The sequence below is a fragment of the Trachypithecus francoisi genome, unplaced genomic scaffold (assembly GCF_009764315.1).
Source record: "Trachypithecus francoisi isolate TF-2019V2 unplaced genomic scaffold, Tfra_2.0 Lachesis_group10, whole genome shotgun sequence".
NCBI lineage: Eukaryota > Metazoa > Chordata > Mammalia > Primates > Cercopithecidae > Trachypithecus > Trachypithecus francoisi.
Window position 1 is genome coordinate 10,555,605 of NW_022681455.1, and position 27,495 is coordinate 10,583,099.

The 27,495-nt window shown below is 45.7% G+C and overlaps 2 protein-coding genes across 4 annotated transcripts in view; both read left to right on the forward strand.

Moving 5' to 3' along the window:
* GCNT2 (glucosaminyl (N-acetyl) transferase 2 (I blood group)) overlaps positions 1-27,495 on the forward strand; it is a 116,140-nt gene that overhangs the window by 25,253 nt on the left and 63,392 nt on the right. The window contains exon 1 of one of the 3 annotated variants that reach the window (XM_033216188.1): positions 10,837-13,906. The exons of the other annotated variants lie outside the window; for them this stretch is intronic. Coding sequence (XP_033072079.1) covers positions 12,988-13,906 — 919 coding nt within the window. The 5' untranslated portion in view covers positions 10,837-12,987. Of the gene's footprint in view, positions 1-10,836; positions 13,907-27,495 lie in introns of those variants that run through there. 3 annotated transcript variants of the gene reach the window in all.
* LOC117086714 (keratin, type I cytoskeletal 18-like) lies at positions 1,609-25,837 on the forward strand. Its single transcript, XM_033216184.1, has 3 exons — positions 1,609-1,635; positions 7,960-7,963; positions 24,430-25,837. Exons 1-3 carry the CDS (start codon positions 1,627-1,629, stop codon positions 25,761-25,763), a joined length of 1,347 nt encoding a protein of 448 aa, XP_033072075.1. The 5' UTR covers positions 1,609-1,626; the 3' UTR covers positions 25,764-25,837.

A 27,495-nucleotide genomic window follows, 5' to 3' on the forward strand; every position in this document is an offset into this window, starting at 1 on the left:
CTGCCATGTCTGTGCATGCTGACGTGCTGGGACTGGGTTACAGATGGGCTACACGTTGGTCTCAGCAGCATATATGGCAGGTAAAACCCAGGGCAGTTGAAACCTTTTGGCCAGATACCTCTGACTGAGAGCAGCTGTGCCCATCCTATCTACAGGTGTCAGACAAATGCAGTTGACCAATGAACAATGTGCGGGTTAGGCCCACTGAACCCCCGTGTAGCCAAAAACCTATGTATAGCTTTTGACTCCCCAAAAACTTAACTACTAAAAACCTACTGTTGGCTGGGCACATTGGCTGATGCCTGTAATCCTAGCACTTTGGGTGGCCGAGGCGGGCGGATCACGAGGTCAGGAGTTCGAGACCAGCCTGTCCCGTATGGTGAAACCTCATCTCTACTATAATATACAAAGATTAGCCGGGTGTGGTGGTGTGCATTTGTAGTCCCAGCCACTTGGGAGGCTGAGGCAGGAGAATTGCTTGAACCTGGGAGGCAGAAGTTGCAGTGAGCCGAGATCATGCCACTGCACTCCAGTCTGGGCGACAGAGTGAGACTCCATCTCAAAAAGAAAAAAACACAAAAAAACCCTGCTGTTGACTGGAAGCTTTACCAGTAACAATTATATACTGTGTTGTTACAATAAAGTAAGCAATAGTAAATAAATGTTTGCCAAGGGTCAACTTTAATTGTTTTCACTATGTGTCATCATTGAAAAGCACTTCCTTACTGAATAACTCATCCCATGTTAAACACTAGATTTCAAAATATCAGAAAGGCAGTTTCCATTTGGTCATAAAAGGCAGGGAAGAGCCATATCTGTTAATAGAGCATCGATCTTTAGGTGGAATCACATTTTAATAAATATCCTATATTAATTTTATTGAGTCAGACAATTTCTATCAAGCAGACAACATAGGCAACTCTAACACTGGCACTGTTTTGTTGACGGGAATGTAAATATTTTCTAAAGAGGAAATTCTATAGGACAAATATTTTATCAAAGAGAGAGCAGAGACACTAACATTGATGCTTTATTTGGTTAACTCATCTGAACTTCACAGAAAACCTCTGAGGAATATGGTTATTATCTCCAATTTGCAGATGAGGAAGCTGAGGCTTCAAAAGGTAAAATTACTTCATCTAAGTGTGTTTCACCCCTAATTCATGATCATTCTAATCTACATACTGCTTCTCTGAAGTTCCTGTAAGTTATGCAACTTATTTAATGAAAATATTGGCCGGGCGCGGTGGCTCACGCCTGTAATCCTAGCACTTTGGGAGGCCGAGGTAGGCGGATCACCTGAGGTCAGCAGTTTGAGACCAGCCTGGCCAATATGGTGAGACCCTGTCTATACCAAAAATACAAAAAAAAATTAGCCAGGTGTGGTGGTGGGTGCCTGTAATCGCAGCTACTCAGGAGGCTGAGGCAGGAGAATCGTTTGAATCCAGGGGGTGGAGGTTGCAGTGAACCAAGATCGCGCCATTGTACTCTAGCCTGGGTGACAGAGTCTTAAAAAAAAAAGGAAAGAAAAGAAAATACTGCTCTTTGAAGATCTATAAAATGTTGAAAGATCTCAGACAGGTTTTCAACCTTTTATTTATTATTTATATTTTAAAGCTGGTTTTTATGAAAGTAGTATATCCTTATTTTAAAAATTTAAACAGTACACAAAAGATTAAGAAAAATAAAACATATCCATACTTCCTCATCCTTCTCTGTATTACACTCTTTTTCCAGAGATAATCAACATTAATAATATGTTGGTAATCTATGACATACCCATCCACATATAAAAATATGCTTTATGGAATCATTATACTTTTTGTTTCTTTTATGGTTCATGATTTTATGTCCTACCTTAAGAAATTTTTGCCATCCTGAGATCACAAAGATTTCCTTCAACCTTTTATTTTAAACTAGTTCAAACTTACTATACTTACAAGAATAGTATAAAGAACTCTCGTATACCTTTTACCCATGTTTCCCAAACCGTAATACTTTGTACACTTGCCTAATCATATTCTCCTCTCTCTCTTATTCATATATTTTTCTTAAACTATTTGCAAGTTATCCCTTAATATCTCAAAGCATATTTCCTAGCAACAAAGACACCCACCCCCACGTAACCACAGTACAACTATCAAGTGATAGTAGCATCACTATTTAATCCACAGACCCTATTCCAGTATGCACGGTTATACTCATCATGTCCTTCACGAATCTGGGATCTGATCAAGAATCTTGAGCTAAACTTGGCCATCATATCTCTTTAGTCCCCTCCAGTTTGGAACAATTTCTCAGTCTGTCTTTGTCTTCTAAGATCTTCTCATTTTTGAAGAGTGCAGCTCTGGTGATTTCTCATGATTAGATTTAGGTTATACCTTTTAGGGAAACATATGGCAGAAATAATGCTGTAGAGCCTTATGATGATGATGACTTTTTATCAGTTGCCTAAGACACTACCTGACACATTTCTCCAGTGAAAAGCTAGAAAGTGTTTTTAATTATTACTAAGTAGATATCCTATTTATCAAATAATCACTCCCCACTTTTGCCATTCATTGGATCTTGCCCGACTCAATTTTTACTGTGATAGTTACCAAATCATGATTTTTAAATAAAATTCATCCTTCTTCTATGTTTATTAGTTGACATTCAACTATAAGGTAGAGCCATCTCTTCTTCTGTGTGTTGGCTTATTTATTTATATCTCTAGGGACTTAGATTTCTATTTATTCAATGGGTTATAATCCATTACTCTTTGTACTTACTTTACTGCTCGAATTGTCCCAGACTTGGCCAGTGAAAGCCTGTTCAAGCTGGCTTGTGTGTTCTTTCAACAAGTCCCCGTGATTCTTTTTGGCACAGACGTTCCAAGCTAATCCTGCACTTAACCTGCCCCAGTCTTGCAATCAGCCATTCTCTCCAAGAAGGAAGCCCTGGTTCTATTGAATAGGGAATGGTATTTAGAGATCAAAATCTGGGAGGCTGAAACAGGAGGATCACTTGAGCCCAGGAGTTTGAGGCTGCAGTGAGCTGAGAGCTTGCCACTGCACTCCATGCCCTCCAGCCTGGGCAACAGAATGACACTCTGTCTCTCTAAAAAGTTAAAAATAAATAAATGAAAGCGAACACCACAGTTCTCCTTATGTCTCAGGATTTTTCCATGAAGCGGATCTGGGCCCTGACACCAAGATGTTCCTGGGCCTCCCAGAAAGGGCACTGCAAAAGGATGCGCAAAAGAGCAAGAGCTTGGGAGCCAAGCCATTCACATTCAGGTCTCAGGTCAGCCATTGCTACCTGAGTGACTGGGGGCAAACACCAGTGACCTTCTGAGTCTGGCACCTAATGCCAGCTATCAGCGTTGTCACTCATACTTTCCTGGTACACTGTTATTACCATCCACTCCACTTGCCAGGGCAGCCCCCTCCCACTCCTGGTATAATCTAGATATATAAAGCCTTGTTTTTGTACTTCATATAAGTGGAAATATAGAGCATGTGTTATTTTCTCTATCTGGCTTGCTTTTGTTCAACATTATGTTTGTGAGATTCACCTTTTTTTGTTGCAGGCAGTTGCATTTCTTCTTCATTCATTCTCATTGCTTCATAGAGAGAAGAACCCATATTTGAAGAGGTTTTGTTTTGTTTTGTTTTTTTCTGAGATGAAGTCTCACTCTGTTGCCCAGACTGGAAGGCAGTGGCGTGATCTCAGTTCACTGCAACCTTCACCCCCGGGTTCAAGCAATTCTCTGCCTCAGCCTCCTGAGTAGCTGGGATTACAGGCTCGTGCCACCATGCCTGCCTAACTTTTGTATTTTTGGTAGAGACGGGGTTTCACCATGTTGGACAGGCTGGTCTTGAACTCCTGACTTCGTAATCCACGTGCCTCAGCCTCCCAAAGTGCTGGGATTGCAGGCGTGTGTGACTGTACCTGGCATGAAGACACTTTTGGTTGTCAGAGGTCGAGGGAGGGAAGCAAAAGGTGCTACTGGCATTAGTGGGTAGAGGCGAGGGGTGCCCCTCAACATCCTACAGTGCATAGGGCAGCACATCCTACAACACACAGCCCTTACAACACGGCATTTTCCAGCCCAAAATGCCAATAGTGCCAAGGCTGAGAAACCCTGCTCTTGGTGGAATGCCCACCAACAGTCTCCAGTTTGGCTCTATTATGAATACGGCCGCAGCGAATCTTGACTTAGGTGTCTTTTGATGAATATACTGCATTTCTGTTGAGTAAATACTGGAGAATGGAATTTTGGGTCATAGGATATAGATATGCTCAACTTTAGTAGACATTGTTGGTTTTTCAACGTTGTCATACCAATTCACACTCCTCCATCAGGGCGTGAGGATTCCCGTTGCTCCATATCTTCATGAATTAAATTGGTAGTTTCTGCCTTACTTCCTTTCTCTCTCAATCTCTCTCTCTCTCTCTCTCTCTCTTTTTTTTTGTTGAGACAGGGTCTCGCTCTGTCACCCGGGCTGGAGTACAGTGGCACAATCTGGGCTCACTGCAACATCCACCTCCCAGGCTCAAGCGATTCTCCTGCCTCAGTCTCCTGAGTAGCTCTCTGTTTCTTTTTTTAAATCCTTTTCTTACACCCTTTTCGAATCCAGCTTATGCCCAGTACTCAGTGCAGCAGTGTTTATTGTTAAATAATTCTGTTCTGTATTTTGTAAAATATGGATTGTGCCCAGATGTGGTTGCTGTGTATAGTAATTAGAGATGGCATTTGAGAGATGACTCGTAACCAGGGTTTCTCTCATTTAAAGATAAGCACCAGGTGTTTGTGTATTCATTTTCTCCCACTACTACCACCAATTAGTTTTCCATAGTAAATTTTGCTGTAGTGGTTAGATTACCCATCATTTGAGTTCATGTTTACAAAGTATTTCCAAATTGTACAGTACTGTTTACCCATTTTTGTTTGTTTGTTTGAGATAGAGTTTTGCTCTTGTTGTCTAGGCTGGGGTGCAGTGGCACAATCTGGGCTCTGACTCCCAGGTTTGAGCGATTCTCCTGTCTCAGCCTCCCGAGTATCTGGGATTACAGGCGCCCACCACCATGCCTGGCTAATTTTTGTATTTTTAGTAGACATGGGGTTTCACCGTGTAAGCCAGGCTGGTCTTGAACTCCTGACCTCAGGTGATCCACCCGCCTTGGCCTCCCAAAATGCTGGGATTACAGGCATGAGCCACCGCGTCCGGCCTAACATTTTTTTTTTTCCCCTTACAATATATTAGTTATAGGGAAAGTAGAGATGGGGTCATTGAGGAAAAAAAAAAATCAAATAATTTTGGTCTCTGGTCCCTTGACTCCCAAACTTTGGTCCTAGGATGAGTACTTTCAGCTTTATCTGGGACCAAAATGCAAATTATTATTATTATTATTGAGACAGGATCTTGCTTTGTCACCCAGGCTAGAGTGCGGTGGCACCATCATGCCTTGCTGCAGCCTTGATCTGCCAAATTCAAGTGATCTTCCCACCTCAGCCTCCCAGGTAGGTGTCATGCACCACTGTGGCTGGCTTTTTAACGGTTTTGTAAAGACAAGGTCTCACTATGTTGCTCAGGCTGGTCCCAAATTCCTGGGCTCAAGTAATCCTCTCTCTCGGCCTCCCGAAAGTGCTGAGCCACCACACTTGTCAGAAATGTCAATTATTTTTTTTTTTTTTTGAGACGGAGTCTCGCTCTGCCGCCCAGGCTGGAGTGCTGTGGCCAGATCTCAGCTCACTGCAAGCTCCGCCTCCCGGGTTCACGCCATTCTCCTGCCTCAGCCTCCCGAGTAGCTGGGACTACAGGCGCCCGCCACCTCGCCCGGCTAATTTTTTTGTATTTTTTAGTAGAGACGGGGTTTCACCGTGTTAGCCAGGATGGTCTCGATCTCCTGACCTCGTGATCCGCCCGTCTCGGCCTCCCAAAGTGCTGGGATTACAGGCTTGAGCCACCGCGCCCGGCCAGAAATGTCAATTATTAAAGTCACCTGGAACCTACTGAACTCTTAGGGCCCTGTAACCTGTATTTCTACAGCTCCTCCAGATGATGAGATGTAAAAGTAAAGTTTGCAATCCACTGATCAATACTATCCTTATCCTCAAGCTACAGGCACACCCAATTTGGCTGACAGTTGTGGAGACCAATGTTTTGGTAACACAGTTAATGAGTCAGTCACCCTCCCAGTGTTAAACAATTTCCACAAGTAAATTCGGTGGTAAGTCTTGTCTTGAGATGTTCATTGGTCATGACCTATTTTTGGCAACTTAGTTTTCATTTTCCAAGGCCCCAGGTGTCAGGATTTTCATATTTCTAATTGCTAGATGTATGCTAATAGAAGACTGCCCCTAGCCACATGTGCCTTAACATTTGCCTATTTAAATACTTTGTATACAGTCTTTTGCAAGTATTTGCTTGGCATCATTCAGCATCCAGGAAGTGTTTCCATCGTAACTTTGCTGCATCGAAATCAGGTGCAGATTACACCAGCTCACACGGATGGCAAGACCACCTCTGGACTTGCCGCCTGGGTCTTTAAAATTCTGCATGTTAAACTTCTTTCCCGCCTCTGAGATGATAATTTATTTTTTTATTTTAAAATTTTTATTATTATTTTTTTTTGAGATGGAGTCTTGCTCTGTTGTCCAGGCTGGAGTGCAATGGTGCGATCTCGGCTCACAGAAACCTTCACCTCCCAGGTTCAAGAAATTCTCTGCCTCAGCCTCCCGAGTAGCTGGGGCTACTGGCGCCCGCCACCATGCCTGACTAACTTTTGTATTTTTAGTAGAGATGGGGTTTCACCATCTTGGCCAGGCTGGTCTTGAACTCCTGACCTCATGATCCACCCGCCTTGGCCTCCCAAAGTGCTGGGATTACAGGCATGAGCCACTGTGCCTGGCTATTTTTTAATTTTTATTTTTTATTTATTCATCTTTTGAGACGCAGTTTCTCTCTTGTCACCCAGGCTGGAGGGCAGTGGTGCCACCTTGGCTCACTGCAACCTCTGTCTCCCAGGTTCAAGCAATTCTCCTGCCTTAGCCTCCCGAGTAGCTGGGATTACAGGTGCCTGCCACCAAGCCCAGCTAATTTTTGTATTTTTTAGTAGAGATGGGGGTTCCACCATGTCGGCCAGGCTGGTCTCGAACTCCTGACCTCAGGTGATCCACCCGTCTTGGCCTCCCAAAGTGCTGGGATTACAGGCGTGAGCTACTGCACCCGGCCTGAGATGAGAATTTAAAATAATGCTTTGGGTTCTGTGATCTATACAACAACTTCTTTTGTTGCTAATTAGATGAATGGTATAGAAAGTAAAATGATTGGGTCCCCGGAGAAGCAGGATTTTCCTCAGGGAATCCAGCTGGAGAATGTCTTTGTTACGGGAGGATTGTTGTTTTAGTTGAAGATGCGCTTTGGAAATGTCTTCTTTCTTCACATTAGTATCAAGATCATTATCGTGTCAAAAAAAAAAAAAAAACATTTACGGCCGGGCACGGTGGCTCACCCCTGTAATCCCAACACTTTGGGAGGCCGAGGCGGGCGGATCACAAGGTCAAGAGATGGAGACCATCCTGGCCAACATGGTGAAACCCCGTCTCTACTAAAAATACAAAAATTAGCTAGGCGTGGTGGCGTGCACCTGTAGTTCCAGCTACTAGAGAGGCTGAGGCAGGAGAATTGCTTCAATCCAGGAGGCAGAGGTTACAGTGAGCCGAGATCATGCCACTGCACTCCAGCCTGCCAATAAAGCAAGACTCCATCTCAAAAAAAAAAAAATTTTTATAAACCACCTGGCCACCCAGAACAGAATTACAGTCAGCACTCTGTTTCCTCAGGTCCTGAATCCCTAGATTCAACCATCCTCAGCACTGTTTCCCCAGGTCCTAAATCCTTGGATTCACCCAACCTCAGCCTTGTTTCCCCAGGTCCTGAATCCTCGGATTCAACCTTGGGCGGGGAAAAGAATTGTTGCTTCTGTACTGAACATGTACAGGCTTTTTTTTTTTTTTTTCTTGGCATTATTCCCTAAGGAATACAGCATAACAACTGTTTACATAGCATTATAGCATTTACATTGTATTCGGTATTATAAGTAATTTAGAGATGATTTAAAGTACAAGAAAGGCTGTGCATAGGTTATATGCAAATACTACATCATGTTGTATCAGGGACTTACGCATCTGTGGACGCTGGTATCCTCAGAGGTCCTCCAAGGGATGACTGTACTTAATAGGCTGTCCAAAATGAATTGGGCTGCCAGCATTCTCTACTTTTCCATGTCTTACTCTTAGGTTGGGGAAAAAACAAATCCCTGTATTTTATAATTAAGAATGAGGCCGGGCGCAGTGGCTCAAGCCTGTAATCCCAGCACTTTGGGAGGCCGAGACGGGCGGATCACGAGGTCAGGAGATCGAGACCATCCTGGCTAACACGGTGAAACCCCATCTCTACTAAAAATACAAAACTTGGCCGGGCGCGGTGGCTCAAGCCTGTACCCAGCACTTTGGGAGGCCGAGATGGGCGATCACGAGGTCAGGAGATCGAGACCATCCTGGCTAATAAGGTGAAACCCTGTCTCTACTGAAAAATACAAAAAAAACTAGCCGGCGACGAGGCAGGCGCCTGTAGTCCCAGCTACTCGGGAGGCTGAGGCAGGAGAATGGCGTAAACCCGGGAGGTGGAGCTTGCAGTGAGCTGAGATCCGGCCACTGCACTCCAGCCTGGGTGGCAGAGAGAGACTCCGTCTCAAAAAAAAAAAAAAAAAAAAAAAAAAAAAAAAAATACAAAAACTAGCTGGGAGAGGTGGCGGGCGCCTGTAGTCCCAGCTACTCGGGAGGCTGAGGCAGGAGAATGGTGTAAACCGGGAGGCGGAGCTTGCCGTGAGCTGAGATCCGGCCACTGCACTCCAGTCCGGGCGACAGAGCGAGACTCCGCCTCAAAAACAAAAAAAAAAAAAACGAATCCCTGAGTCATTTGACTTTCTATAGTAACAAAGCAAACCACATAAAAATACCCTTCCAAGGAAAGCCATCAGAATGGATACAACCTCACCCCATTACCTAACCTTTCTGCCAGTGCAGCTGAGCCTCTCGACATGACTTTAACACACGCTCTCTGAGCCAGTCTTCTCAGTGCCATCTTTGCTTTCATTTAACTTTACTTGTCTAGTGTTGCTGCTCAAACCTGTGTCCCCTCAAGTCCTTTCCCAACTAAAGGATGGCGATTATTTGACAACAGACAAACAAGTCTCAGAACAATTATGAGGGTGTAATGAAGTTTGCATTTGTACATCTAATTAAATAGAGGAAAGATGCATGAGGGAATGTGGACACAATCTTCCTCCAGCTGGCACGCCTTGCCTGGAGGTGCTCCTCTGGCAAGGAGATGAAGTCCCAGATTTTTAGTGCATTATGCAAGGTTTTTTCCACCTCCCTCACTGGTTGACTTAGCCTGGCAGGTAGCAAACTCTTAGTTTTGTCTGCCTCCAACTCAGTTTTCCCCAGGTCTTTCCCACCTTAGCCTTCAGATGGGAAGCCAAGAGGTGCTGAGCACACGGAGGAGGGCAATCTTTTCCGCCTTTGATTATTATTATTTTAATTCATTGAGATTCTAAGTCCTCTGTCGTTTCAAAGAAAGGATACTGTCTTCACTTTGGAGCTATGTTCTACATATCATCCTAAGTGGAAAAACAATCATTAAATAGGCTGGGCACGGTGGCTCATGCCTGTAATCCCAGCACTTTGGGAGGCCAAGGTGGGTGGATCGCTTGAGCCCAAGAGTTCAAGACCAGCTTGGCCAACATGGCGAAATCCCATCTCTTCTAAAAATACAAAAATTAGCTGGGCGTGGTGGCACATGCCTGTAATCCCAGCTACTTGTGAGGCTGAGGCAGGAGGATTGCTTGAGCCCAGGAGGTCAAGGCTGCAGTGAGACATGATGGCGCCACTGCACTGCGGCCTGGGTGACAGAGTCAGACACTGCCTCAAAGGAAGTAAAAGCAAACATACCTCAAATAATGTCTGCAAAGTAAAAGACTTCTGAATGGAATACAGAGAAAGCCTCTAAGATGGCCCCAGGGGAGTGTTAACATGTCTAGCCTGATTAATTGGCTAGTTTGGAAATAACTGTATCCAAAATGAGTGACAAGGCATGGCTGGCTAGTGTCAACTTTGTCCTCAGCTATAGTTAAAGGCAGGCTGGGAGGACTGACTTGTTCAGTCTCAGTAGCAAAAAAGTGCATGGTGTCTGGATAAGCAGGTTGCACAGCCTACTAGAAAAGAAAGGTAACAGGTAACAGTCTTCCTCTAATATGATAAGTGATTTTTTTTAAAGTTCTCCTGTCAAGATTTTTTAATACCGGAATCTGAGAGTGGAGAAAATTGGGCCAAGGACAGACAAAAGAGCTGGGAGGAAAATCGACTGTATTTTTCAACACACAAACAATGCCATTTGAAGTACTGGATTGAGTATAGAAGTATCATGAACATTCCTAATTTGGTTAGTGTCTATATTTCTTAATATAGTAATACTATTAATATCTGTCTCCTAAGTTTGTATAAATCAGCCGGGCGCAGTGGCTCAAGCCTGTAATCCCAGCACTTTGGGAAGCCAAGACGGGCGGATCACGAGGTCAGGAGATCGAGACCATCCTGGCTAACACAGTGAAACCCCGTCTCTACTAAAAAAACACAAAAAACTAGCTGAGTGTGGTGGTGGGCACCTGTAGTCCCAGCTACTAGGGAGGCTGAGACAGGAGAATGGCCTAAACCCGGGAGGCGGAGCTTGCAGTGAGCTGAGATCCGGCCACTGCACTCCAGCCTGGGTGCCAGAGCAAGACTCCGTCTCAAAAAAAAAAAAAAAAAAGTTTGTATAAATCCAAACCTCCATGTTATTGGCCAGTTGGAAACAATAATGTAAACAGACTCTGTTGCCCAAATTAAGTTATGTGCACTGAACGCTTTGTCAAACTGTAACTATTTTAATATTCATTCTAGCCACAAGTCTTTGCTAAACAAGATCCCTCTTTTGTTTAGGAGTAGAATACACAATAACTTAATATTTAAAAGTATTATTCAGAAGAAGAACAGCTTGGGATTGAATTTTTCTTTATCATAAATTTTAGATCATTCTCTTTGCTCTACTCCGTAGAAGACACTGAGAATTAGATTGATCTGCTTTCTCATTTTCTTGTTTTCTACTTGTTCTAAAAATCCAGAGTTGGGTTATATAGAGAGTTTATTTAGCAGACTTTGGTAAGGGAGGGAGAAAAATAATGTACAAGCTGGAAACTCATGAAAAATGTAAACAATGAGAGCTAGAAGAATGGAAGTGACAGTGTGCTCAGGAAATGATGTGTCATTCTGTCGGAGTTCAGGGTGCCCTGAATCCCATGAGGGCAGCACTGGCTTTCCTGCCCATTGTGAACGCAAGGAATCCGTGTGTTGTCCTGTCAATTCCATTCATGGCAGGGTAGAGACTTTTCAAATGGAAGAAAATGTGCATTAAAGGACATTCTTTCTTCATGGGGTGGGGTAGTGAAAGTGTTGGGGTTGAGGCACTGAGTTGTTGAGGTCAGGTAAACAGTGAGGGGAAATGGGCAGGCAGTCAATGGTTAAGTTGGTGTTTTGCAAGCCATTTTAAGAGGATATCACATAAAATGCATTCATCTACATTTCATTAAAAATTAGTTGGTGGGAAAGTGGAAAGCTGAAGACAAGAACCTTCCAAGTAAAACAGCCTGATACTCCTTGGCCAGAACACCACTGTATTTACAAATAGGGGATAACAACATTCACTTCCTGGTGGTCCATAAGCTTAACTGGGCAGGCATATGACACTTCTGAGCATTCAATGTCATGATGGATTTTTAGGTCAAGTAGAAAACAAGAAAATGAGAAAGCAGATCAATCTAATTCTTAGTGTCTTCTATGGAGTAGAGCAAAGAGAATGATCTAAAATGTATGATGAAGAAAACTCCAATCCCAAGCTGTTCTTCCGAATAATGCTTTTAAATATGAGGTTATCGCGTATTCTACTCCTAAAGAAAAATGATGCTCCCCTGTCTGAGCATCATTTGTGACCAAGATTCAAATGATTTCCCATAAAGTTCTAAGGTCTCATCTAACTCAGTGGATGTAGCTCACGACTTGTTCGTTTGACCCCAATATTCTAACACAAACACCACAGCCGATGCTGGAAGTGAGAGGAGAGGGGTTCGTTTCAGTCAGGAGCCCAAGGTGCCCCAGCAATTTCAGACCCCCAGGGACAGGAGCTCCTCCTCCAGTAAGCTCTTGTTTTGAAAAACAGTGGGGTGGGGCCAAAAGAGCATTACAATGGAGCTGGGGTGGATGAGGCTTTCTTTTATTTGAGATGTCACTTGTGTCAGGTTTCATGAAACAGTGCATTGGAAAACAGAAGCTATTTTCTATCCCGTGGGTTGCGCTGGAAGAGCCGAGAGACCAGACTGTGGATCCTTGCCACGAACAACAAGAGAGGGCAAGTCCAGCCGCCTGCTAGGGGACTAGCAGGAAGCAGCACGCCTGCCAGAGCTCATCACTTCAACTCTGGCTTTCACTGCGCTCATTCCCTGAATGGCAGTAACCAGGGGGCGGGGGTGGCATGGGAAATGAAAGACAAGAGATCTGGGAAACTAAATCTGCCGGGGGAAAGAGAGTTACCGGAGTTTTAGCCAAACAGCTAGCAGATGCAAACGGAGAGGCACAGGGAGGAGGGAAGGCTGGGCTTCAGCAACCTGCCACGGGGATTTAAACAAAGGAGGTTTGAGAGAGAGGCGGGATCTGGCTGTAATATCGGCATGGGGACAGAGACAGCAGCTGGACTCTCGGGATGAAACGGAATCAATTCCCAGCGTCTGCAACAGGGCAGGAGTGACTGGAGTATGTCCCAAAATAAGAACTCAGGGAAACGAGTGAGTTTGGAACAAAGACTTACAGATTTTGACGGTCTCTGACATTTCACCCTTCTTGGAGGCATGCCTTTATCAATGCGTTACCTCTTTGTAATTTCTGTCTCTAGTGTAATTATTTTTATCATCTTCTCTGTGTTCAATTTTGGGGGAGATCAAAGCTTCCAGAGGCTAAATATCTCAGACCCTTTGATGCTGACTCAAGTTTGCACATCTTTTATCAATGGAAAAACACGTTTCCTGTGGAAAAACAAACTAATGATCCATGAGAAGTCTTCTTGCAAGGAATACTTGACCCAGAGCCACTACATCACAGCCCCTTTATCTAAGGAAGAAGATGACTTTCCCTTGGCGTATATAATGGTCATCCATCATCACTTCGACACCTTTGCAAGGCTCTTCAGGGCTATTTACATGCCCCAAAATATCTACTGTATTCATGTGGATGAAAAAGCAACAACCGAATTTAAAGATGCGGTAGAGCAACTATTGAGCTGCTTCCCAAACGCTTTTCTGGCTTCCAAGATGGAACCAGTTGTCTATGGTGGGATCTCCAGGCTCCAGGCTGACCTGAACTGCATCAAAGATCTTTCTGCCTTGGAGGTCTCATGGAAGTACGTTATCAACACCTGTGGGCAAGACTTCCCCCTGAAAACCAACAAGGAAATAGTTCAGTATCTGAAAGGATTTAAAGGTAAAAATATCACCCCAGGGGTGCTGCCCCCAGCTCATGCAATTGGACGGACTAAATATGTCCACCAAGAGCACCTGGGCAAAGAGCTTTCATATGTGATAAGAACAACAGCATTGAAACCACCTCCCCCCCATAATCTTACGATTTACTTTGGCTCTGCCTATGTGGCTCTATCAAGAGAGTTTGCCAACTTTGTTCTGCATGACCCACGGGCTGTTGATTTGCTCCAGTGGTCCAAGGACACTTTCAGTCCCGATGAGCATTTCTGGGTGACACTCAATAGGATTCCAGGTACGTACAACTCCATATTTCATGCAAAAGAAATGTGTCATATTTGAAAGGTCTTTAGAATAACCAGCCACTTTTTATTAGGAAGTAGAAAATGAAAACTGGAATGAATATATGTAGTTCTCACTCTAGTCCTTTCTAAATGCAGAAGGATGTTCTTTTTTTTTTTTTTTTCTTTTTTTGAGATAGGGTCTCGCTCTGTGGCCCAGACTGGAGTGCAGGTGCGCCATCACAGCTCACTGAAGCCTAGACCTCCTAGTCTCAAGTAATCCTCCCACCTCAGCCTCCTGAGTAGCTGGGACTATAAGTGCACACCACCACGCTAGGCTAACTTTTTAAGAAATTTTTGTGGAGACAGGGTCTCGTTATGTTGCCCAGGCTGGTCTCCAACTCCACAGCTCAAGCTATCCTCCCCGCCTTGGCCTCCCAAAGTGCTGGGATTATAGGCAGGAGCCACCATGCCTGGCCCAGAATGATGTTCTTTATGTGATAATTCACATGTTCTAGCACCACTAAGTAATACCTTTCCATGGTATCACTCTGTGGTCTGTTAAGTTCTTTTGCACACATCATCTTATTACATCTTTACCACAATAGCTATTAGTCCACATTGCTGTTCTTTCTTTCCTCGAAATTTGTCAAGCTTGCTCTTACCCCAGGATCTTTGCCTTGGCCACCCTCCTGCCTCCAGGCCTACACAGCCTCCTTCCCCTTAGCCAGATCTCTGCTTTCAGGTGTCAGCAGTGCTGATACTCCCGGTCATTGGCCAACACATCACCCTGCTTTTCCTTTAAAGAGTTTTTCGCCATGTGGAATTAGGATATTTACCTATTTGCATGGGTTTGTTCTAGGTCTCCTCTGCATCTGTTCCATGAAGCCAGGGTTATTTTCTATCTCATTAACTGCTCCTCAGTGCTTAGAACAGAGAGTAAATGCTCAATAAGTATATATGAGATGAATAAATGAATGAGTGAGTGAATGAATGGTAAAGCATGAGGCTTTACTATGGCACCAGAGCTGTCTCCCTAAGACACTGTTCAGCTGAGAAATATTTGGACTCATGCATGTGCCATTTTATATGTGTAGGATTTTTAAAAATACATTTTATTTCAGATAAAATAATGAGATTCTAGGAGAAACTCCTTGCTTTCTCATCCGAATTTTCCTATCTTTACTAATTTACCAGACCGATTGTTTTTTAAAGTGTATAAAACATGATAGGATTTCTTCTGAAGGAAACAACGTGCTTTGGACTCAATGAAAAATACAAAATGGATCTCTGATGAACTAGACAGCATTATTATAGCAAGAGAAAAGCAATCATTGTTCTGGCTGTTGGGGGGTTGCCAACTTGGAAAGGCTTGTAGGTGCTCTCAGGCTGCAGGGCAGGGCCTGCTGGGCAATAAACACGCCAGCGTTCTCTGGAAAATACCATGGCTGGTGTCTGAATCCCAGAGTGGCTTGTCTGGTGAAGGGGGCTCACTTGCACGCTGCGCACACTCTTTCCGCACCTGCCTCTCCCTGGGTTCATCCTCTCTTCGCCCTTGATCTGTTGTTCCTACCATTTGCATATCATTGAGGAGTATTAGGTACTTAGGAGCTGATTTTCATATTTAAATATTCCCTTTCTATTTTCATTCTTCCTTTAAAATTCATAAAAATTGGGTCCCAGTCAAGTGGTTCCTTAAGTATTGTGCTGAGATGGGGGCATTTCGTAAGTTAACAAAAGTCTGAACTGTTGCTTTTTTTTTTTTTTTTTTTAAGAAAAACATGGGTTTTGGTTTCTATTAAATGTAAATATTTGTGGTTACTTTGCCAGAAGCCTGATCAGTTTTACCAATGTCAAATAATATAAGAAAATCAAGGGAAAAAGAATTCCCCTTTTTTCCTTACCCCTTTCTGATCTCTTGGGAGACCAAAAGAATGATATCTGGATAGGTAGAGGAGAGAATGCTATCTAGATGGGTGGAGGAGAGAATGACATCTAGATAGGTAGAGGAGAGAATGCTATCTAGATGGGTGGAGGAGAGAACACCTTGTTTGCTGTAGGTTTATGCCATGGCATGCTGGCTTCTGCCTTTTCACTGCAACAGTATGACCTCATGTAAATCACAGAACCTCATGGGACCTCAAATCTCTCCAGCTACAAAATGGGGAACCCAGGTAGAAAGACCCCTTTCATTCCTACACATACCTTTCTTTGCAGAAGACACAATGTCTAGAACAATGTAAAGACCTCCCACGCTGCTACTAGGAATCTGTAGAGAAAGGCGGAAGTGCTGGTGAGCCTGGATCATGTACTGCCCATCAGCTTTGGGAAGTGCATCCCATTTCCCTTGCAGAAATCGGAGGCGAGAACTCCTCTAGAGAGCAACTGCCTGGAGAGAAAGGCCAGTGCAGCCCATGTCAGTAGTCTGTCGTGTCTGCTTCTGCAAGGGATGCCTTTCGGGATAACATGCCATGTCCTGGGGCTTTGTCTCTCTCCTTTCTTAGACTCTGGGCAACATCCTGGTTCAGGGAGAAAGGATATCCTGCTTCTAGGTAGGGCCTTCACAAATTACAAGTGAATTACAGCAAACAAATCTTCAAATGCTCTAGCCAGAGTGGTGCCTCTCTCTGCCTTCAAAGGCAACGGGAAATCTAATCCCACGCTCGAGTAACTCTCATGGTTTTACACTTGAGTGTTCTTTGTGATTTAAGATTTGGCATGTGAATCTGGTTCTTATATAACCACACAGCCTTTAATCAATATCAGCTCTTCTGTTTTCTTTTTTTTGAGACAGAGTCTAGCCCAGGCCAAAGTGCAGTGGTGCGATCTCAGCTCACTGCAACCTCTGCCTCCCAGACTCAAGTGATTCTCGTGCCTCAGCCTCCTGAATAGCTGGGATTATAGGCCTCCACCACCACACCCGTTTAATTTTTTTGTATTTTAATAGAAATGGGGTTTCACCATGTTGCCCAGGGTAGTCTCGAATTCCTGAGCTCAGGCTATCTGCCCACCTCGGCCTCCCAAAGTGCTGGAATTACAGGCGTGAGCCACCGCGCCAGGCCGAGCTCTTCTATTTTCAATGTCATGGTTTAAGGGGAAACATTCTTCTGTCCGCACAGCGTAAACATATTTTTGCCAACGTGCATGCGCAGGTGGTGCTGTTCATTTCTTCCCTCAAAGCGACCGCCTCCCTTTCTCCTAAACACCTTAAATTAAAATGTGTTAGCGGGCCGGGTGCGGTGGCTCAAGCCTGTAATCCCAGCACTTTGGGAGGCCAAGACGGGCGGATCACAAGGTCAGGAGATCGAGACCATCCTGGCTAACACGGTGAAACCTCGTCTCTACTAAAAGAATACAAAAAACTAGCCGGGCGAGGTGGCGGGCGCCTGTAGTCCCAGCTACTCGGGAGGCTGAGGCAGGAGAATGGCGGAAACCCGGAAGGCGGAGCTTGCAGTGAGCTGAGATCCGGCCACTGCACTCCAGCCTGGGCGGCAGAGCAAGACTCCGTCTCAAAAAAATAAATAAATAAAATAAAATAAAATAAAATAAAATAAAATAAAATGTGTTAGCAAGACCCTGTGCAGGCATTTCAGGTTTTCCAAAATACCCCCAAGAGCAACGTGACCAAGAAAATGATCAGTACCCTAGAATTAGTTTCAGAAAACAAAGTGAAAATCGGTCCGAATTGGCGAGACTGAATAGAAGGGATATTCATAGAAGTAGCACTAAATCACAGAGTTTCACACTGCCCTTTTTTTTTCTTGGTGCCTTTCAACTGAGAGTGACTTCTCTTTTGGTTTTCAACCATTAGGCTCTCTCCACACTTTAGAAATGGTGATAGAACAGGCCAAAAAGAGGTCCTTAGGGGCCCCATTCTCACACTCCTCTTCAGGGGAACCAGGTAGAGTGGCTATCCTTCTGTTCTGTGTGGCTAGTGCACAGATGGGGTGTCTAGCTGCCTCCTTTCTGGCCACATTCTCAAAGGAAATTCTCCAGGATCACAGATTTCTCTGACCCACCCTACAGAGCATCAGGCTGTGACAGCAGTAACTCCCCCTGACTTCCGGTGCGCCCTTACCTTTTGTAACATCTCTGATCTTTGTAATGATGGCTCTAAGTCACTGTAAGAAGAGCCCATGTGCTCTAGCTCTTCTGGCTATTCTTTCAGCATTTTCTTTTCTTTTTTTTTTTGAGACGGAGTTTCACACTTGCTGCCCAGGCTGGAGTTCAGTGGCGAGATCTCGGGTCACTGCAACCTCCACCTCCCTGGTTCAAGCGATTCTCCTGCCTCCCGAGTAGCTGGGGTTACAGGCGTAAGCCACCACGCCTGGCTAATTTTTGTATTTTTAGTAGAGATGGTGTTTCTCCATGTTGGTCAGGCTGGTCTCGAACTGCCGACCTGAGGTGATCTGCCCACCTCGGCCTCCCAAAGTGTTGGGATTATAGATGTGAGCCACTGCGCCCGGCTCTTCCAGCATTTTCATCTGCCTACCTTCCTGAAGGCAGAGCACCTGAAGCCATTTAGATTTTTGCTTTACGCTTTGTGAAATTGTTCAGCATGTACCCAAGTGGCAGCTGGTTGATCTTCTTCCCAGTCCGTTCCCATGGCTAGATTGTCTTCTTACACTTCGGCGTGGTTTCGTCTCTAAGGAACAGAGCTACCCCACTCTTTGGCTTCAGTTCCCTTTTCTCCCTCACTGCACTAAGTGTGTTTTTGGAGTCTTTGCTCATTCATTACTCTGACCTTTCTCATGCCATGATATTTTTCCTCCATAAGAATGTTTTCATTTGTCTCGTTTCCTTTTTCCATTTTGTATACGTTTTCTTTTCTTTTCAGAGCCCCTTTGTCAAATTCTCTCGACCTCAGAAGGGACCACATGATCCCATTTCCTTATTTTTTAATTCTAAAAATACCGCGTTTCCTACTTTGATTTATTTTGCTTTTTTAACTGTGACTTTTATTTATATGCGCACATTCTTTGGGAGGGTGTTAGGACTCTTTCAGTTGCAAGTGTCAGAAACTCAAGTCAAAGGAACTTAAATAAGCACCAGAAGTTACTGGGTCACATATCTGAGATGCCCAAGGGAGCTCCCAATCGAGCTGGATCAGTGAGTGAAACTGTGTGCTCAGGACCCTTTCTTGCTAGGTCGTCTCCCTGTGGGGTTACCAACTGTCCCTGTTTGCCCAGGTCTGAGGGGCAGTCCTGGGCATGGGCCCTTGATGGGTACAGCCAGGTCGAGATGGTCCCCCTATCTCTCTGCATCTCTGTGCTGGCTTCCATCAGGCAAGTTCTCCCCGGAAAGCCGAGGTATCTCCAAGTGTACTTGCTTTTCACAGTGGTTACTCCTGGAGTACAAGAAACCCTTTTTCCCGAGAGTTCCAGCAGCAGCTTAAGGGAGACCTCATATTGGCCCTGCTTGGTCCAAATTCCCATCCCTGGTTGGGCACGGTGGCTCACACCGGTAGTCCCAGCACTTTTTGAGGCCCAGGTGGAAGGATCCCTTGAGCCCAAGAGTTTGAGACCAGCCTGGGCAACAAAGTGAGACCCTGTCTCTACAAAAAATAAATTATTCAACAGGCATGATGGTGTGCGCCTGTACTTCCAGCCACTCAGGAGGCCAAGGCAGAAGGATCGCTTGACAGAGTCAGACCTTCTCTGAAAAAAAGAAGAAAAACCCACAAAAACAAATTCCTATCCCTAAACAAATCACAGGGGTGAAGAATGCTCACCAACGTTTCTTGGATCCCTTTCCTACCCTGAAGCCAAGGGCTAGGGACAGGCTTTGGTGGAGGAGGCTGCTCAGGGTGACGCAGGGCAGAGCAAAGCACAGGCCCACTGCTGGATACCCCTTGTCCTACATTGGGTGGCAGGGTGGGTTGGGGGTTGTTAGCAGCACTTTGGGAGGCTGAGGTGGGCGGATTGCCAGATGTCGGGAGTTTGAGAAACATTGTGAAACCCTGCCTCTACTAAATATACAAAATTAGCTGGGTGTGGTGGCGCACGCCTGTAATACCAGTTACTCCGGAGGCTGAGGCAGGAGAATCACTTGAATCCAGGAGGTGGAGGTTGCAGTGACCTGAGATCGCGCCACTGAGCTCCAGCCTGGGCGACAGAGTGAGACTTGGTCTCCAAACAAAAGCACATCCCTCCTGTGATATTAGGGGGCAAGATTTAGTGATATGCATATGGGTGTGTGGGTGGATACGACTTTAACCACTTGAACAATTTTAACTGACCTAACCATATCCTTTTCTGTCATAAAAACATGCTTAATAATAATGTCACTCTATTATATTTGGACAGTACTTAATTTGCAAGGGAAATTTCTTACACATTATCTCCTTTAATTCTTATAAAACCCCATAAGAAGGGGACTGTTCCCATTTTACAGATGAGAAAGTTTAAGATGAAAATATGTGACGTGGCTGGGCGTGGTGGCTCACACCTATAATCCCAGTAGTTTGGGAGGCTGAGGCCTGTGGATCACCTGAGGTTGGGAGTTCGAGACCAGCCTGGCCAACATGGTGAAATGCCTTCTCTACTAAAAATACAAAAACTAGCTGGGCATGGTGGCAGGACCCTGTAATCCCAGTTACTCGGGAGGCTTAAGCAGGAGAATTGCTTGAACCCAGTAGGCGGAGGTTGCAGTGAGCCAAGATTGCACCACTGCACTCCAGCCTGGGTGACAGCGTGAGACTCCGCCTCGAAAAAAAAAAAAATCTATCTATCTATCTATCTATCTATCTGACTTGTCCAAAGACAAATAATGCATATGCCTAACAAGAAATCAGAATAAAAAGAAATATCCAAGGGAAGGAGGTAGCACATGTTATCCGCTTATTTTAAATCGAACCCAGTTTAATGAATTCTTCATTGAATGATTGCAATTACTGCGAGTGTTCCGAAGATGAAACTTAGCTAATTCTAAATCTTATTCAGCTTGCAGAATAGTCAAAAGCTCGCTTTCATCCTGATATTCAGCCCATTTTCCTGGAGATTGTGGCTTTTTCATGTGAGCAGAGGTGCAGGAAAGATGAAGGCAATTAACGTTTACTGAACACGTGCCTGTGGGTTTAGAGTAGCTCAGCTGAATCTCCACAACAATCCTGTCCAGTGGGTACTTAAATCCACATTTTGCAAATGTGAAGACGGGATCAGAGGGGCTGAGTAATGTGCCCTGTTCCAAAAGCAGGAAACAGAGTACAGAACGTGTGCGGTGGGCCCCTCGAATTACAGATGCTCGAACTAAACTCAGACCCTCCTCTTTGCAAGTCCCTGAATTTGACACCATTCTCTGTTAGCTCAGAACTGCGGGCTGGATTCTATCTCTCCCTTAGCTCTCCCTACCCTCATCCCTGCTGATCTGGCTCTTCCTGGAGTGTAGGAGTCAAGGGCTCAGACTATAGAGTCAGAGAGAACCAGGTCAGACTCCTGGCTCCTCCATCACCAGCCGTGTGTCCCCTGACATCTGTCAACCTTAGTCTCAGCACCGCAATACGGCACAGATGGCAGAAGCCTGGACCCTGCATCCAGACGGCCTGAATGTGAATTCCGGTCGGTCACTTAGAAGTTGTGTGACCTCAAAGTACCTAACTTTTGTGTCCCAGTGACTTCATCTGTAAAACGGGACAATAATAATAGATAGCAAATGTGTAAGGTCTAAATGTGTTAGTTATTGTTATTGCATTTTCATCTATAAGATGGATATTCATTTAATAAATATTTATGGAACACCCAGACACTTTGCTGGGTACTGAGAAATAGCAGTGAATGAGATACATAAGGCCCCTACCTCATGGAGGATACATTTTAGAAGGGAGAGACAGCCAATAAATAGTAGAGAGAGAGAAGGCGGATCATTAGAGATGATGAGAAGTGCTATGAGGGAAATATACAGGGAGCAACCTACCGTAGATGAAATGGGACTGGAAAGCTTCTTGGTAACAGTAGCACATGAACTGCCTCCCAAAATGAGAGTGAGCCAGCCATGCACTTGTGAAAGAGGTCCCAGGCAGAGGGATTAGGGATTGCAGGGGTCCTGGGTGAGCCTGGTGTCTGCAGAGGCAGAAAAGCAGCCCACGTGGCCATGGCAAAGCGAACGAGGATGACAGCTGGACTGGGCATGAGGCAGGCAGTGCTTGAACCATACAGGCCCTTGCAGGAGGCCAGAGAAAAACAGATCTGGCAGTGCCCTGCTCGTGGGCAAGTGCTGAGCACAGAGTAAACACTCAGCAAACTGGATCTTGCCACGGGCCTGTTTTCTGTGGAGTCCTAGTGAGGGAAAAGGACTCAAGCTGGTGGAATCAAGGAAAAGCGAAGAGGGGAAAGCAGAGAAGCTGCAAGTCTGCCTTTCTTCATGGTCCAGGACACAGCCTCCTGAGCAAATAATTCACGATTTCCCCATGACCAGCTATCACCAGACACCTGCACATTAGCTCCCTGCAACCTTGGTGTTGTCAGTACTGCACAAAGCTTTCTTCGGCATGAACGCTATCCTGCAAGATCTCCAGTAAGCCTTTGTTCCTTTGCAGTCAGCTTCTGCTGGCCTGCCCGTTGCCTTCTCGCAATGTATCTTCCTACTATCTTGAATAAATCTACCTTTCTCGGCCGGGTGCTGTGGCTCGTGCCTGTTATCCCAGCACTTTGGGAGGCTGAGGCGGGCAGATCACGAGGTCAGGAGATCGAGACCATCCTGGCTAACAGGGTGAAATCCCGTCTTTACAAAAAAATACAAACAAAAAATTAGCCGGGCGAGGTGGCGGGCACCTGTAGTCCCAGCTACTCGGGAGGCTGAGGCAGGAGAATGGCGTGAAATCAGGAGGGGGAGCTTGCAGTGAGCCAAGATCGTGCCACTGCATCCCAGCCTGGGCGACAGAGCAAGACTCTGTCTCAAAAACAAAACAAAACAAAACAGAAAATCTACCTTTCTCTACCTACAACTGTCTTGGTGAATTCTTTTACCCCCATACCACTGGCCAAGATAGTATCACTCCTCCGTGACACTTGCCACTTCCGGCGCTGTCGTCTACCCCTCTTCTTCCTAACTAGTTTCCCTGACCCGTGCTTTAATCCATCCTCCACAGTGACAGGATGACCTTTGTAACATGCACTCATGATCATCCAGTTGCATCCCTCTCCTTCTTAGAAACTGTCTATGGATTCCCTTCCCCTACACTGTGTGGGTAGCATCCCAGCGCCTTTGTCAAACACAGAGAGCTCCTTGAGATCTGGCCCCCTTGGGCTTTCCAGTGACTTCTCTAGCTGCGCCCTTCCCCAGATAACTTGCAGGTCCCTGTTCTGCCACTCCCAGTCTTCCTGCCCTGACACACACAGTCTGTCTCCCGGGAGCCTCCCGGATGCGCTTCCTCCCTCTCCTGCATCTGACTGACGTGTGCTTTTTTTTTTTTTTTTTTTTAAGATTCAGCTTAGAGGCACACTCTGTAAAATTCTTTTCCTAATTCTCACTCCTCTGGACTCCTATACCACGTTGTACTATTATTGGTCTTTTTATTTCTATGTTTTAAAAAAATTTTAGGAGACAAGGCCTGGCTCTGTGGCGCAGGCTGGAGTGCAGTGGTACCACCATTGCTCACTGAAGCCTTCACCTCCTAGGCTCAGGCAGTTCTCCTGCCTCTGCCTCCTGAGCAGTTGGGACTATAGGTGCCACCATGCCCAGCTAATTTTAAAAATCTTTATAGAGATAGAATTTCACTGTGTTGTCTAGGCTGATCTTGAACTCCTGGCCTCAAGTGATCCTCCTGCCTTGGCCTCCCAAAGCATTGGGATTATAGGCATGAGCCACTGCACCCAACCATATCAGTTTTGCCAGGCTGTGTTGTGTGTTCCTAGTGACCTTTTAGACTAGGTTTCAAGGGCAGCAGCTGCACAGACCTATTTCTGTTTACACCTAGCATACCCCAGGCACGTGAGCAGTACTCAAGATGATGGAGTCCCAACTTATATTCGTTTAACCTACTCAAACTTAATGATATGCATGCACACATGTACACATGGGCGTGCACACGTTTTGTATGGATTTAAATGGTGTTGGCCATGCTACCCTGCCCTTCATTTCACCCAATGAGTGGGGTCCAGAGTAAGCCAAGGATTCTGCTCATTCTCTCGATGGGGTTTGCTTCCCAGGACTCACTAATGTTAAAGGACTGTATGTGTCTATCTCATAACATAGCTCCTCTGCTCAAACTAACTTCTTCACCTAGTGCTCATTAGAAGAAACAACCATCTGGACTAAGATTAAAGAGAAGACTAGACTTATGCCTATAATCCCAGCACTTTGGGAGGCCAAGGCAGGAGGATCACTTGAGCTCAAGAGTTCAAGATAAGCCTGGGCAGCATAGTGAGACCACATCTCAACAAAATATAAAATAGTTAAATGAAATTGGCCAAGTCTGGTGACACACACCTGTATTCCCAGCTACTCAGGAGGCTAAGGTGGGAGGATCACTTGGTCCCAGGAGCTGGAGACCAGCCTGGGCAACACAGTGACTCATCTCTACAAAATATACAAAAATCAGGGTCGGCAAAGCCTGAGTCCTGTCGTCTCTCCTTCCTCCCATACAGCATGAGCTTCACCACTCGCTCCACCTTCTCTACCAACTACCGGTCCCTGGGCTCTGTCCAGGCGCCCAGCTACGGCGCCCGGCCGGTCAGCAGCGCGGCCAGTGTCTATGCAGGCGCCGGGGCTCTGGTTCCCGATCTCCGTGTCCCGCCCACCAGCTTCCGGGGCGGCATGGGGTCCGGGGGCCTGGCCTCAGGAATGGCTGGGGTCTGGCAGGAATGGAGGCATCCAGACGAGAAGGAGACCATGCAAAGCCTGAACGACCGCCTGGCCTCTTACCTGGACAGAGTGAGGAGCCTGGAGACCGAGAACCGGAGGCTGGAGAGCAAAATCCGGGAGCACTTGGAGAAGAAGGGACCCCAGGTCAGAGACTGGAGCCATTACTTCAAGATCATCGAGGACCTGAGGGCTCAGATCTTCGCAAATACTGTGGACAATGCCCGCATCGTTCTGCAGATTGACAATGCCCGTCTTGCTGCTGATGACTTTAGAGTCAAGTATGAGACAGAGCTGGCCATGCGCCAGTCTGTGGAGAATGACATCCATGGGCTCCGCAAGGTCATTGATGACACCAACGTCACTCGACTGCAGCTGGAGACAGAGATCGAGGCTCTCAAGGAGGAGCTGCTCTTCATGAAGAAGAACCACGAAGAGGAAGTAAAAGGCCTACAAGCCCAGATTGCCAGCTCTGGGTTGACCGTGGAGGTAGATGCCCCCAAATCTCAGGACCTCGCCAAGATCATGGCAGACATTCAGGCCCAATATGACGAGCTGGCTCGGAAGAACCGAGAGGAGTTAGACAAGTACTGGTCTCAGCAGATTGAGGAGAGCACCACAGTGGTCACCACACAGTCCGCCGAGGTTGGAGCTGCTGAGACGACGCTCACAGAGCTGAGACGTACAGTCCAGTCCTTGGAGATCGACCTGGACTCCATGAGAAATCTGAAGGCCAGCTTGGAGAACAGCCTGAGGGAGGTGGAGGCCCGCTACGCCCTACAGATGGAGCAGCTCAATGGGATCCTGCTGCACCTGGAGTCAGAGCTGGCACAGACCCGGACAGAGGGACAGCGACAGGCCCAGGAGTATGAGGCCCTGCTGAACATCAAGGTCAAGCTGGAAGCTGAGATTGCCACCTACCGCCGCCTGCTGGAAGATGGCGAGGAATTCAATCTTGGTGATGCCTTGGACAGCAGCAACTCCATGCAAACCATCCAGAAGACCACCACCCGCCGGATAGTGGATGGCAAAGTGGTGTCTGAGACCAATGACACCAAAGTTCTGAGGCATTAAGCCAGCAAAAGCAGGTACCCTTTGGGGAGCGGAGGCCAATAAAAAGTTCAGAGTTCAAAAAAAAAAAAAAAAAAAAAAAATCAGCTGGGCATGGTGGCACATGTCTGCGGTCCCAGCTACTTAGGAGGCTGAGGTGGGAGGGTCACTTGAGCCCCAGAGGTGAAGGTTGCAATGAGCTATGATGGCGCCACTGCATTCCAGCCTTGGCAACAGAGAAAGATGCTATCTCAAAGGAAAAGAAAAAAGATTAAAGGGAAGACTGACCATGTTGGAATGTGGTGCATTCCTAAGGGATGTCTCTAGAGGAATTTTAACTATTAGGCTTTTTTCTCTTTACTCATTGACTCTGCAACCTCACCTCTGTGTAAGATGTATAGCTACTGTACATATTTCTTGAATGTATTGAATAGCTAATAATAAGGGCCCAAATTGATCTCTTCTTACTTCTAATCCAGTGCTCTGTCTGCTGTCCACAATGCAATGTATAGAATCGATCTTTTCTGGAAGTTGTTATTGAGAAAGGCAGATAGGGTTACAAGTGCTAGCAAGAGAATTATCAAAGATGGAAGCCAGTAAAATTTATCATGGAATTTTGACTTTGCCCTCGAACTCTCAGCCGAAATCTCAAGATGATGAAAAGGCGATCACATTGCCAATTATAAAGGGGTTTTATAATCCCTCGCTGAGAAACTTGAGTGTAGATGAAGAGCTCTGTTCTTTTCATCATCTTACTTACTGACTATTGAAATGAGACTTAGCTGTTGGTGGAGTTTTGGAGCCACTATTCTCAGTGAAATTCAGAATTCGAGAAATGTTTTCAGGAAACATCCTCCTTAGTTCTTTCCTCAGTTTACTCCGTGGCTCTTACAGTTCTTTCCCCTTTGGTGATCTCATTACATCTACAGTTTCTCCCCACCACCTCATGACTGACCATTCATTTCCCTATGGTGAGCTCCCAGGCCTTCCGCCACATCTCCTTATCGTTTGGATATCTCTTTTCGAAGCTTCCACGAGTGCCTACTGACACCTCCCTACTCCCCACACACCCAGCTTTCCACTCACAGTCTCTATGGTATGGCCATCCTTCAAGTCAGTCAACTTCCCCCCTTCTGGTAACCCCAGATCCAGCCAGCACAGTCTGTATGTTTTGTCTGTGAGCGTTTTCTAGCAAGTTCTACCCTTCCTGTTTTCATCATTACCGTTCTTAACTCTGGCCCATCGCACCTGTCAAGCAGATTATTGTCAGACCCATTCCAAGTGGTCTCTCTGGCCCGAGTTTCCCTCTTCAAACTGTTCTAACACTCTTAACATATTTTGCTTCTTAAGACATAGCTCTAAGAAAAACCCCAGAGGTGAAGGTTGCAATGAGCTATGATGGCGCCACTGCATTCCAGCCTTGGCAACAGAGCAAGATGCTATCTCAAAGAGAAAGAAGTCCAAAAGCTTCAGTGAGTGTCAACAACTTATTGAATTATTCAGTATAGACATCTCAACATGGCAGGTTGGATGTCAAAATCTCCCTGTTGGAGATCCCCTCAGTATTACCTGTGTTACCCCACAGTCAACTCCCATTGCTGCCTTCCCTGAAAGGGACCCTTCAGAAAAGCCACCATGCCTGTAATCCTGCCATAGGTCCTTTTCTTCATGTCACCCTCTCCGTTTGGGCCATTGTCTTCCATCTCTCCATTTAAATAATGGCCTTATTTAATGGTATGTCATTCAATGGTAACAC